Source organism: Saimiri boliviensis, chromosome 10 (assembly GCF_048565385.1).
Source record: "Saimiri boliviensis isolate mSaiBol1 chromosome 10, mSaiBol1.pri, whole genome shotgun sequence".
Taxonomy (NCBI): Eukaryota; Metazoa; Chordata; class Mammalia; order Primates; family Cebidae; genus Saimiri; species Saimiri boliviensis.
This window is the reverse complement of record NC_133458.1, coordinates 109,024,043-109,037,211: the sequence shown is the minus strand read 5'-3', so window position 1 is coordinate 109,037,211 and position 13,169 is coordinate 109,024,043. Positions and strand designations below refer to the sequence as shown.

At 35.3% G+C, this 13,169-nt stretch overlaps 1 protein-coding gene across 1 annotated transcript in view; it reads left to right on the top strand.

The window, feature by feature from the left end:
* The window catches only part of ABCA13 (ATP binding cassette subfamily A member 13), a 427,963-nt gene that overhangs the window by 368,849 nt on the left and 45,945 nt on the right, over positions 1–13,169 (top strand). Inside the window, exon 57 of the mRNA XM_074379707.1 lies at positions 5,092–5,226. Coding sequence (XP_074235808.1) covers positions 5,092–5,226 — 135 coding nt within the window. The remainder of the gene's footprint in view (positions 1–5,091; positions 5,227–13,169) is intronic.

Here is a 13,169-nt window from a genome sequence, read left to right as displayed (position 1 = left end):
ATTACATATCAGGTTCTGTTCTAAGTATTTTAAAGCAACTGTATGAAGTAGATGCTAATTTCCACTTAAGAAACTGAGAATTAGCCACAGTTTAATTGAGACACAGAGACACAGGAAAACTGAGACGCCAGAGAAATAGGCAACTTACCTACTTTCACATAGCTAGTATTTGGCAAGGTTTTGTTTTGAAGCAATGTAAACCAGCTCCAGGGTACAAGTTCTTAAGACATTACTCTGACACTTAGTTTATTCAGGTTGTTTGTTGTATAAGATGGAATTCCTGGTGGTATCAACAGTTCAGCCTGGGGTGGCCAAAGAAGTGGGAACTGTGTGGGGTTAGTGCATGACTTCTCTAACATGGAGCTCCTCCTGCTGATTGACTTTCCATTGGGCTGGAGTTGGGCTCAGCATGCATGCTTCACCTCCAGGCTTTCAGAACTCATAGATATGGGGGTAATCTTTAGACATATCTACTGCTCACCTTGGTTGTTTCCTTCAGGCTGCCATCTATTTTCATTGTAACATGGACAACCACCATTGTATGCTCTATGATTCTAGAGCTTGCTGGGAGGCTCCTTTGTTCAGCCTCATAGTCCCTTCTCCTCCCTCCCTGGGACCCTCAGAGCCCATGCCTTGGCTGAGCCAGCTCACCTGTGCTCCACTTGCTGTTCATTTCTGTGTGTGGTCAAATTACTCACTTCTCCAACCTTTCAAAATTTGATGAGGTACGAATAAGATGCCACTTGATAAAGCTTGAAATTAGGTTCGTCAAGTTAACATAATGATTTTCAGTTTTCCCATGATTTCCACTGCACAGTTTTATGCAGTGTACATATTTGAGACTGAATTTAATTAACCTGATAAAAAATTTTACATGAAGTTCTATCATTTGGTTATTACCAAATCATGCAAGAGATAAGGGCTACATAGTCTGGGATGCTAGAGAAAATGTGTAAAAGTTGATCATACTAGGTAGTTTCAATGTTAGTGTCATATCAAAAAAAAACAAACAATACTTCTAATTGGGAAGAGATTTGGCCAATTCTGCATTTTAATTCTCCCTGGTATAGAAGAGGTATGACCCCTCATCATCTTAGTTTTATTAATACCTGTGCATCCCTACCAGGGAATATCCCTATTGTGTCTTGCTTCCCCTTATCTTTTCTAAAGGTACGACTTTTATCTTTCAGTTTTCTTCCATTCACACAGTTTAGCTAGAAGGAGCTAGAATTTATAAGATAGCAGGAATGGGGAAAGGAGGTCATCCTGAGGAAGGGCCAGGAGATGACAATTCCATCTGAAATCCTTGGTTCCCGTTTCCTACTTTACTACTCAGTTTGATCTTTAATCTCACAGAAAATGTTGACCTGGCCATTATGTGTTCTAGTGGAAACACTTTGGCCTTGGAGTCCAACAGATGCATGTGTGAATCTCTGGGCAATTTATTTTGGCTCCAGTGATATTGATAGAAGCCCTACTATGTGCCAAACATGAATAAGCACTGAGAATATGCATCCCAATGCAGTTTCCATTCAAATGCATCCCAAAATGAATGCATCCCAATCTCTTGCCTTACATGTGGTACAACTTCTAGAGCTCCATGAGAGAAAAATGCCAAACTGCAGGGAGAGATTCTGTGAACTTTTGACATTTTTTGATTTTAGGCATATTTTGTCAGCCAAGATTGCTAAGACATTGCTTTTGCCATTACTTTGACAGTAGTGCTGAGTACAGAAAAGACTGTAGCAAAATGCTTCTTATTAGGCTATCTTCAGTTATTTTCTGACAACATGACATTTAGAAAACATTGGATCAAACTATACATTCGTTCCTGTATACTCTGGAATCCTTCCTAAGGTTAACTAATCTAGAATTTGCAGGCTGTAACATTTAACCTTTTGTGAAATTGGGAAAACGTGGCATATGTTTCCTAACTTTATAAAAATATGCAATAATAATTTGGCAAGTTCATTCAAAATGTATCTTGAATTCTCAGGTGCATTTCTCCAGAACCAGGTGCTTGTATTATTGTTATTTTTCATTTGTCAGTTTATCAGCTTTCACTTGTGTATTGCTAATCTTTGAATAACATGGATGAGAGTAACTAAAAATGTATTTCTAATACATGCACACACACACACACACAGACACGCACAGTTTCATTCTCCTTTTCTTGTGATAATTATAGATCTAAACATAACCAAAAATTCACTTTCACAATTTGTCATTTTTGCCAGCCTCACCACTATCAGTACAGCAGGTCCCTAAATAGGGTGGTTTAGTTCAACACTGTTTTATTACAATGATGGGAAAAATAAAATTGATTTCTGCCAGGACCACTGTCGGAGAGGAGTTTGCACGCTTTCCCAGGTCTGCATACATTTTCTCTGGGTACGCTTGTTTTCTCTCATGTCCCAAAGCTCTGTACATTAGTTTCTTTGGTGCATCTACATTGAGCCCATGTGGGTGAGTGTATGTGGGTGAGTGAGTGTATCCTGAGCTAGAATGGCATGCTCTTCTGGGCTGGTTCCTGCCTTGTGCCCTGAGCTTCCAGGATAGGCTTCAACCGCCCTCAACCCTGAACTGAAATAATTGGGTAGATCACGTTTTTAGCTCACATTTATTTCAGTGTTTGCTGTTAGAAGGGTTATTTTTATTAAGTTTGGAGATGTTTTTGTGACCAGAAATATGCCATAGGAACTTAACTCTTGTTTCTACCAATCAGCTTATGGTAAAACTGGTTTCATTAAATGTTGATTTGCTTAAAGTGGTTTCCAAGAACATATAGATGTCATGAACTAAGGACTGCATTGGCTTTTTCCTGACAAATAAAGCTTTCTAACAGGGTCTACTGTGCTTTTACTTTTCTTCTCTTTTATGTGGACATGCACCTTCTTTGCCAGGAAGCCTCCCTGGTTCCCTTCCTTCATCTCTCGTATGAGTGTTTATCTAGCACTGATTTATATTTCTTGGCCATTCTTCTTTTAGAAAAATTTGGATGAAGATACATTACTACTTCTTTTATCTCTTTAATTTCAGAAATGCCAGGCATCTGTATTTCTTCAATTTTAATGGCACTTCCCTTAATATTTGTGTTCGTTTGCTTGTGATGAATAAAATGTTTCATCCTGATATTTTAAAATTAGCTTAAATGAATTTTTATTCAACTTGTGATAATTGAAATAATTGGTCTGAATGGAGCCAGGAAAAGGGATGATTCATATAAAACATTCTGGGGAAAATGATTTTACTTTCAATAAGACAAACTACTGGCCTTGAGATAATCTTTGGCAGATAGTAGAAGATTCAATATTTCATCTTTATTTATCTTTTGGGCCTTGAAATCTGCATTTCCTAGAATTATGCTAGTTTACCATAAGACCAGTCCTTTGAGCCTCTTCATTCATTTGTGATATGTTTTGAAGTGGCACAAATAAAGCCATATAACAATTTCTGTTGAAAGATTTTATTGGGAGGTGTGATTATCCTAATATTTGTAGAGGTTCTTAACACTTTAATATCATTATTGTTATCCTAACTTTTATGCACTTATCAAAAAGAGAATATGCATTAGTTTAAATTTATGTTTTATTCAGTTATTTGGGATTCACAATTATTAACCCATCTTCATAGTCCTATAGAATTTTTCCCTCTTCTCCTCAGTTTGAATTAAGATGTGATCTTGGTCAATTTGGCTATATGATGATATCTAAAAATGAATTTATATTAATACCTCGAAGGTCGCAAAGTTAAATAAAATTGTTAGCAAAATTTTAAAGTTATGCTGAGTTGGAAACAAAAAGTTGCTTACCTTAGACATCAGGAAGAACGAATCCACCACAGGAGACAGAGCTAGAAAACAGAATATATAGTGTGGTATAAATTACAATGGGAAACACTAAATAAAAGTGTTCTATAGACACATACAATACACAGAAGAGGTGACACAGATACCACACAGAAGAAGCGACAATTATTTTTTTCTGAGGGGAAATATGGGCTGGACCTTTAAGGATGTGGGATAAGATGGCTGGTTGGAAGGCAGGGAAGAATGAAGGAGCTGTGAACACCAGGCTCTTGGACACAGTCTGAATTCACCCCCCTGTGGCCGGGAGGGGGAGGTTTGCTAAATACTGCCACCATTTTTGGGACTCAGTAAAATGTTTTTCAGCCATTGCAAATAAGAAACATGCCCCTCTCTCTTTCCCACCTCTAGTTACTTTATAAACCAGACTCTGAGCTTGCAAACATAAAGAGTGGCTTCTCAGTGTCAAAGAGACATTTCCTTCCTTGTGTTACTATTGAAAATTCCCTCCAGCCATAAAAACAAAATCACATCCTTGGCAGCAGCATGGATGCAGCTGGAGGCATCTTCCTAAGCAAATTAACATTGGAACACAATACCAGATGCCATGTATTCTCATTTATAGCGGGAGCTTAACATTGGGTACACGTGGACACGAAGATGGCAACGGTAGACACACGGGAATCCAAAAGTGTGGAGGCATGGCATGGGACATGGGGTGAAAAACTGCCTGTTGAGTACTACGCTCACTATTTGGGTGTTGGATCATTAGAAACCCAAACATCAGCATCACGCAATATACCCATGTAATAAACCTGCCCATAGACCCCCTGAATCTAAAATAAAAAAATTAAAATAATAAAAAATAATTTTCTACCTCAGTTGTCTCCTCCCTTGAAGTTTTGACACTTCTGCCTATTAGTTTCATTCCCATTTATTTTCTTCTCAGTTTTCTTTTTGGCATACCCTTCTCTGCTCACCTCAATGTGGATATTTATCTGGACCCCCAACCTAGAGTGTGTTTCTTGCTCACCCTGCTCCCTGAACTCCAGATGTGATTATTCTGACCATTACTTAGATGTCTCCAGCTACAGAAAACTCTCACCTGTTCACTCTCAATTACTGCCTACATGGTGAACAGGGATGTTTCAGGAGATATACCTAATTGTATGTATGAAGTTGGGCAGGGTTAGTGGGAGGGAGAAGCAGCACTCAGGACTGAGACGAGGTGTCTGGTAGACACTTTCGTGAATGGCAGTGTGCCCATGGACATTCCTCTCTTCCAGGTTGCTGGAGACCTCATTAGGCGCTTACACCTTGAAGCCCATGCGGACAAACCTGTGGCCACGTATAGTGGGGGAACCAAACGGAAACTCTCTACAGCCCTGGCCTTGGTGGGGAAACCTGACATTCTTTTATTGGTGAGTAGTGGAAATATCAGCAATATGTCAATGTCTTGGAATAAGACACATTGCATATGGATTTGTAGACTGATTTTAACTGACTTTAAGAGTTTTTCTGGGAAGTAACTTCAGAACTTGCAAAGCTGGTGCATCGAACTAATAAACTGTTTTACCAGAAGTCGGCATTTCCCAAACATCATTTGAATTTTATAGAAATAGAACATTTATCTTTTGCTAGATTTGCTTGTATTTATCAAGTTGAAAATTCTATACAATCTTGACATTAAAACAGTGTTTTAAAAGATTATTAGAGTTCATCTGTAATCTGAAAACCAATTATGTTTTCCTCTAGAATATTGCTTTTAAGTCTTCTTCTGTGTGCAGATGTATGTTTATCATAGCAGCAGTGAAACCGATCATGGTGGATCTTGAAGATGGGCATTGAAAGTGAAAGACATGATATTGAGAATAGGGAAGAAAACTCCAGCAAGAGTGTAGAGTATATGCAATGGACGTGAGACAGGTGGTCTATAATCAATCTGGGAACTGCAATTAATTTGATTCAAATGAATCAAAGCATTAATTAGGGGCAACAATTGTCAAGAAATGGAGTTAATTGTCTTGCATTTCAAAAAACAGCGATAATTGTTAATACAAGTATTGCCATTGAAGCAATAAATAAAGGCTATTGTTACATGCCATAAATTGGATTCTTATCACTAGAGTGCAGCCATGGGCTTCACACCAGTTGAGAGTCTGAGGGAGTCAAAAAGCTTGGAAAACAGAACAGATTCCTTTTTTTTTTTTAATGTTTCTTCATCAAATGAATACAGCCTTTTAGTGGGGTAGTAAATGGGGATTGAGAAGGTCTGTGTCAGAAAATGGTCATTGTTTGCTGGTTGTCTCCTGGAAACTCATCTAAATATTCTTTTTATGTGTCGTAAATTTGCTTTTGCAATGTCCAAATCCTGGACTATTGTGTAGTTTAGTATTCTGGAATGTGATAATAAAACTACCATTTGCACAATTCTGAAGTTTACAGATTACCTTTTATTTTTACTATGCGGCAGGATTATGTTGAGTAGTTAACAAGATGTGGGCATTCATTACTTTCTGCAGAATTTCCCTATGCCCAACCTCTTACAATGCATTTCCTCAGTTGGATAAAGGGGCCTCTGCTCTGCAGCCATGACCTGGCTCACTGCAGACACTGATATTCTTTTCTTTGATACATCCTTGCTCTCAGATTCCCATGAATGCCAAAACCTGTGGCATAGTGGTCAAGGTGAGGACTCTGGAGTCTTGACTAACAAGCATTGAATTTTGTTCTGGAGCCTCTCGACACTTGGCCTTGTATGTTCTATGTCTGCTTCCTTGTCATCTGAAAATTGTCCTGATAATAGTGTCTGTCTCATGGAGTCATTGAAAGCAGTAAATGAAGTAAACTACATTAAACATATAGCCCAGTGTCCAGGACATGGTAAACCGCAGTAACCATTTGTGACTAAGAGGATGGTTACTGTTCAGAGAATTAGGTGACAGAGATTTGTTGCTGGGCCTTTGAAGTTCTCAACAGAGAGAATAGAAGTGACTCTCAGAGCTGACATCAAGGAGGGAATCAGGAAAATGTAAACTTACACATCCAACTCTGGTACTGAGCATTGTGTGATCACACCTTTTATTTACTTATTTTTTATAACTAGTACACATATATTGCTTGATTTGCAGAAAAGACTAGGTGTTTATTTTCTTGTTCAGTGCCTCTGCCCCCACCTGTACTGCTTCCCATCTGTTTCTTTCCTTGGGGAAGTTTATGACCCTAAGCTCTTAAGAAATATGTGTTTAGTACTCCCTGGCTAATAAAAGCACAGAAATACATCTTGCAGTTTGGCAAGATTTCTCTAAAAGTGGTTCATATAAGAAATGCTTTGGTGTCTACTGAAGGAGAAAGCTTCAAGTTCTAAGAAATATCAATTTATTTGATTTTGCTAAGTAAATGAAGCCTTTTTCTGCTATCATATGTCTTGCTAGGGGATATCATTCTATATTTCATAGAGGTTTAAAATTCATTTTAAAAACATCAAGTTTGGCTTACCTAGCCAGATCATGAAGGAAAAGAAACCTGATGTGAAAATAGATACCAATTCCCCACCTCCCAGTTTTATGGAGGTATAATTAATTAATAAATATTGTATATTTAATGAATTCAATATGTGTTTTGATATAAACATTGTGAAGTGATGACTACAAGCAAACTAATTAGCATATTGATCACCTCATGTAATTACCATCTTTTTCCTGTGTAGTATGAGAGCACTTAATATCTACCTTCTTAGCAAATATCAAATATGTGATACAGCATTGTTACCTACAATCGCTGTCTTATTCTACTGTGCTGCTATAGCAGACTGGATGATTTGTAAAGAACAGAGAACAATTTGAGTTTTGGAGTCTGGGAAGTCCAAGATCAAGGCACTGCCAGGTTTAGGTGTCTGCTGAAGGTGCCAACTCTGCTTTCAGGATGACTCCTTGAACCCTGCTCCCTCCAGAGGGGGGAATACTGTGTCCTCACAAGGCAGACGTCAGAAGGGCAAAAAGTGGTGAATGTCCTTCATCAGGTCTTTTTACAAGGTCCCTTAACCTCATAAACTTGTCTGTTTCCAAAAGAGCACACCTCTCAATACCGTTTCATCGGGGACTGAGTTTTAACATGAATTCTGTAGGGGTCAAAACATCCAAACTATGGCAGCCCTGTATGTTATATATTAGGTCTCCAGAACTAGTTTGTTCTGTATAACTGGAATTTTCTGTCCTTTGACCAGTATCTCCCCATTTCTGCAGGCTTGCACCTTTCTATTTTCAAAAGTTCCTATGAGTTCAACTTTTTTTTTTTATATTTCGTTAAGAAGTAGTGTTTTTCCATGCATGGCTTATTTCACTTTATGCTTGGCATGATGTTCTCCAGATTCACCTATGTTGTTGAAAAATGGCAGGATTTCCTTATTTTTCAGTCAGAATAATATATAATATTCCATTACACAGACACACATTCACAGAGAGAGGGGGAGGGAGGGAAGGAAGTAGGGAGGGGGAGAGAAAGAGAAAAAGAGAGAGAGAGAGAGAGACATTTTCTTTTTCTATTTATCCACTTAGAGATGCGTAGATTGTTTCTGTATCTTGGCTTTTGTAAATAATGTTGTAATGAATATGGCAGTGCAGCTATCTCTTCCAGATATTGATTTTATTTCTGGGGGGATATACAACAGAAGTGGGATTACTGGATCATATGGTAGTGATATTTTTAATTTGTGGAGGAACCTCCACACTGTTCTCCACAATATATGTACATTTACATTCCCACCAATTGCGTATAAGGATTCACTTTTCTCCAAATCCTTGCCAGTGCTGGTTATCTTCTGTCCTTTTTACAATAGCCATTCTAACAAGTATAAGATGATATCTCATTGTGGTTTTTATTGTCATTTCTCTGATGATTAACAATGTTGAGTGTCTTTTCGTATACCTGCTGGCCATTTACATGTGTTCTTTTGAGAAAAGTCTGTTCAAGTTTTTTGTCCGTTTTTAATTATTATTTTGCTATTTAGTTTTGTGAATTCCATATAGTCTATATATGGAATTCTTATTGAGTATATGGTTACATATATTGAATATATGGTTGCAAATATTTTATCCCTCTTATTGAATATATGGTTGCAAATATTTTATCCCTCATTGAATATATCGTTGCAAATATTTTATCCCTCTTTGTAGTTTGCCTTTTTTGTTGATATTTTTCTTTCTTGTACAGAATCTTCTTTAGTTTGAAATAGTCTCCCTTTATGTTTCCTTCTGTTTTCTGTTTTTTGGTGTCTTATTTAAAAAACAAACAGAAAAACATTTCAAGGATCTTTGTTATAGTTTTTTTTTTCCTACAAGTTTTATGGTTTCTGATCTTATATTTAAGTCTTTAATACATTTTCACTTATTTTTTGTGTATGGTATAAGATAAAAACCCAGTTTTAATTTTTTCATGTCAATATTCAGTTTTCCCAAAGCCATATATTGAAGAGGCTGTCCTTTTCCCAGTTTTAATTTTGGTGTATTTGTCAAAGATTAATTGACTCTATATGTGTGGGTTTATTTCTGGGCTATTCTTTTCTATAGGTCTATAGGTCTGTTTTTATACCTGTACCATAATTTCTAAATTACAATAGGATAGCAGTATATTTTGAAATTAGGAAATGTGAAGCCTCCATAACTACTGTCCTTCTGGCTTAATTTCTTTAGCTATTTGTGGTTCTTTTGGTTCTTTCTCCCTCCCTCCCTCCCTCCCTTTTCTTTTCTTTTCTTTTCTTTTCTTTCTCCTTCTTTCCTTCTTTCTTTTCTTTTCTTTTCTTTTCTTTTCTTTTCTTTTCTTTCTCCTTCCCGCATAGTAAAAATAAAAGGTAATCTGTAAACTTCAGAATTGTGCAAATGGTAGTTTTATTATCACATTCCAGAATACTAAACTACACAATAGTCCAGGATTTGGACATTGCAAAAGCAAATTTACGACACATAAAAAGAATATTTAGATGAGTTTCCAGGAGACAACCAGCAAACAATGACCATTTTCTGACACAGACCTTCTCAATCCCCATTTACTACCCCACTAAAAGGCTGTATTCATTTGATGAAGAAACATTAAAAAAAAAAAAGGAATCTGTTCTGTTTTCCAAGCTTTTTGACTCCCTCAGACTCTCAACTGGTGTGAAGCCCATGGCTGCACTCTAGTGATAAGAATCCAATTTATGGCATGTAACAATAGCCTTTATTTATTGCTTCAATGGCAATACTTGTATTAACAATTATCGCTGTTTTTTGAAATGCAAGACAATTAACTCCATTTCTTGACAATTGTTGCCCCTAATTAATGCTTTGATTCATTTGAATCAAATTAATTGCAGTTCCCAGATTGATTATAGACCACCTGTCTCACGACCATTGCATATACTCTACACTCTTGCTGGAGTTTTCTTCCCTATTCTCAATATCATGTCTTTCACTTTCAATGCCCATCTTCAAGATCCACCATGATTGGTTTCACTGCTGCTGTGATAAACATACATCTGCACACAGAAGAAGACTTAAAAGCAATATTCTAGAGGAAAACATAATTCTTTTCTTTTCTTTCTCCTTCCCCTTTTTCTTTACAGATTTTAGTGTTCTGGTCTTCTATTTCTGTGAAAAATACTAATGGAATTATAGGCATAGTACTTAGTCTGTAGATTGCTTTGGGTAACATGGACATTTAAAAAATATTAATTCTTTTAGTCCATGTACATGGATAGCACTCCATTTATTCTCTTTAATTTCTTTAATCAAAATGTTGTAGTTTTCAGTATACAAATCTTTTACTTCCTTTGTTACAATTATTGCTAAGTATTTTATTCTTTTCGATCTTATTGTGAATGAAATTGTCTTAAATTTCCTTTTCTGACTTCACTGTTATTTTATAGAAGCACAATTGATATTTGTAGGTTGATTTTGTATCATATGATGTTATTAAATTTGTTTATTAATACGAATGGAATTTTTGGTGGAGTCTATAGTGTTTTCTGTATATTAGATCATGCTTTTTGAAAAGATAATTTTACTTCTTCCTTTTTGATTTGGAGGCTTTTTCTTTGTCTTGACTAATTGCTCTGGTTAGGATTTCTAGTATTATGTTGAGTAGAAGTGTCTAGAGTGGGCATCCTTGTTCTTCTTAGAAGTTTTTAGCTTTTCATTGTTGAATTCATGATGTTAGCTGTGGACTTATGATATATGACCTTTTATTATTTTCTTATTTCTGCCAACTTTAAGCTTAGTTCATTTGTTTATCCAGTTTCTTCAGTTGTTATTCTTAGATTACAAGTTTTTAGCTTTTCATTGTTGAATATGATGTTAGCTGTGGACTTCTGATATATGGCTTTTCATTATTTTCTTATTTCTGTTAATTTTGGGCTTAGTTCATTTCTTTATCCAGTTTCTTCAGCTGTAAAGGTAGGACATTTATTTGAAATCTTTATTTTATCTTAATGTTGGTGACTTCTTCCTCAAACCTGCTTTTACTTCATCCCATAAGTTTTGTTTTGTTTCCATTTTCATTTGCCTCAAGATATATGTGTTTTATAATTTTCTTTTAAATTTCATTTTTGACCCATTGATTGTTCAGGAGTGGATTGTTAATTTATATGTATTTGTGAATTTTTCCAGTTTTCTTCTTTATTAATGTATTTTTTAAAATTTTCTTTTTAATTTCATGTTTGACTCCTTTGTCATTCAGGAGTTTTTTTTTGTTTGTTTGTTTGTTTTTTTTACATTTATTTGTGAATTTTCCAGTTTTTCCTCCTTATTAATTTTTAGTATCATACCATGGTGGTCTGAAGTGATACTGGATATCAATTTTTAAAATTGTTTAGACTAAACTTGTTTTGTGGCCTAACATATGGTCTGTCCTGTATTTTATATGTGCTGGGGAAGAATGTGCATTCTGCTACCGTTGTATGGGATGTTCTGTGTATGGCTGTTAGGTTCATTTAGTCTAAAGTGTAGTTCAAGTACATTGTTTCCTTAATAATATTCGGTCTTGGTTAATCAATGTATCATTGAAAGTGGAGCCTTGAACTCCCCTATTCTTGTATTTATGTCTTTTATTCCATTCAGTTATGTTAATCTTTGCATTATGCATATAGTTACTTAGTGTTGGGTGCATGTCTATTTATAATTACCCTTTTATCATTTTATAATAAATTGACCATTTTACATTATATTTTTCTCTTTTTACAGTTTTTGACTTAAAGTGTATTTTGTCTGACATAAAATATAGATGAACATGCCCTCTGGGTCATCATTTGCTTGGAATATCTTTACCAATTGTTTCACACTCAGTCTATTTGTATCTTAAAAACTGTACTAAGTCTGTTGTAAACAGCATAAGGTTGGATCTTGGTTTTTTATTAATTCATTCACTTTATGTCTTTTGATTGGCAAATGTCTATTTTTATTTAATGTGATTATTAATAGGTAAGAACATACTCTTGACATTTTGTTAATTGTTTTCTGGCTATTCATAAAGTTATTTATTCTTTTATTCCTCTATTACTGTTTTTCATTTAATTTGATAATTTTTTGTATTGATATGCTTTGATTCATTTCTGTGTGTGCATATGCATGTGTGCACATCTACTACAGGTTTTTTATTTGTGGTTACCATGAATCTACACAAAACATAGTTACAAAAGTCTTATTTTTAACCTGATAGTAACAGAACTTACATAACATTAAAAAAAACTACACTTTTACTTCCACCCATCTTATTTTATGTTTTAGATGTCATAGTTTGCAACTCTGTAGATTGTATTTCCATTAAAAATTATTGTAGCTTTAGTTATTTTAAATATTATTTGTCTTTTAATCTGAACGTTATAATTGATTTATACACCAACATTAAAACATTAAAGTATGCTGAATTGGCTGTATACTGTGAGTTTTATAATTTCATGTTGCTAATTAGAATCCTTTTGTTTTGAAGAACTCCCTTTTTAAAATTTTATTTACAGCATTTTCAAATTTTATTTAAAACATTTTTGTAAGGCAGGTACTGTGTCAACGAACTCCTTCAGCTTTTGTTTGGGAAATTCTTGATATCTTCTTTATTTCTGAAGGACAGCTTTGCTGGGTAAAGTAGGTAAAGTTTTCTGATTTGGCAGGATTTTTTTCTTTTGGCACTTTGAATATAGCAGCCCACTCTTTTCCGGTTCTCAAGGTTTCTTCTGAAAAATCCACTGATAGCCTTGTGGATGTATGTAATGAGCCTTTTTTTTTTCCTCTTGTTGCTGTGAAAATTCTGTTTTTCATTTTTGATAGTTCGATTGTTGTGTATCTCAGTGAATAATTCTATAGGTTGAAGCTGTTTGGGAATTTTTAAGCTTCATATA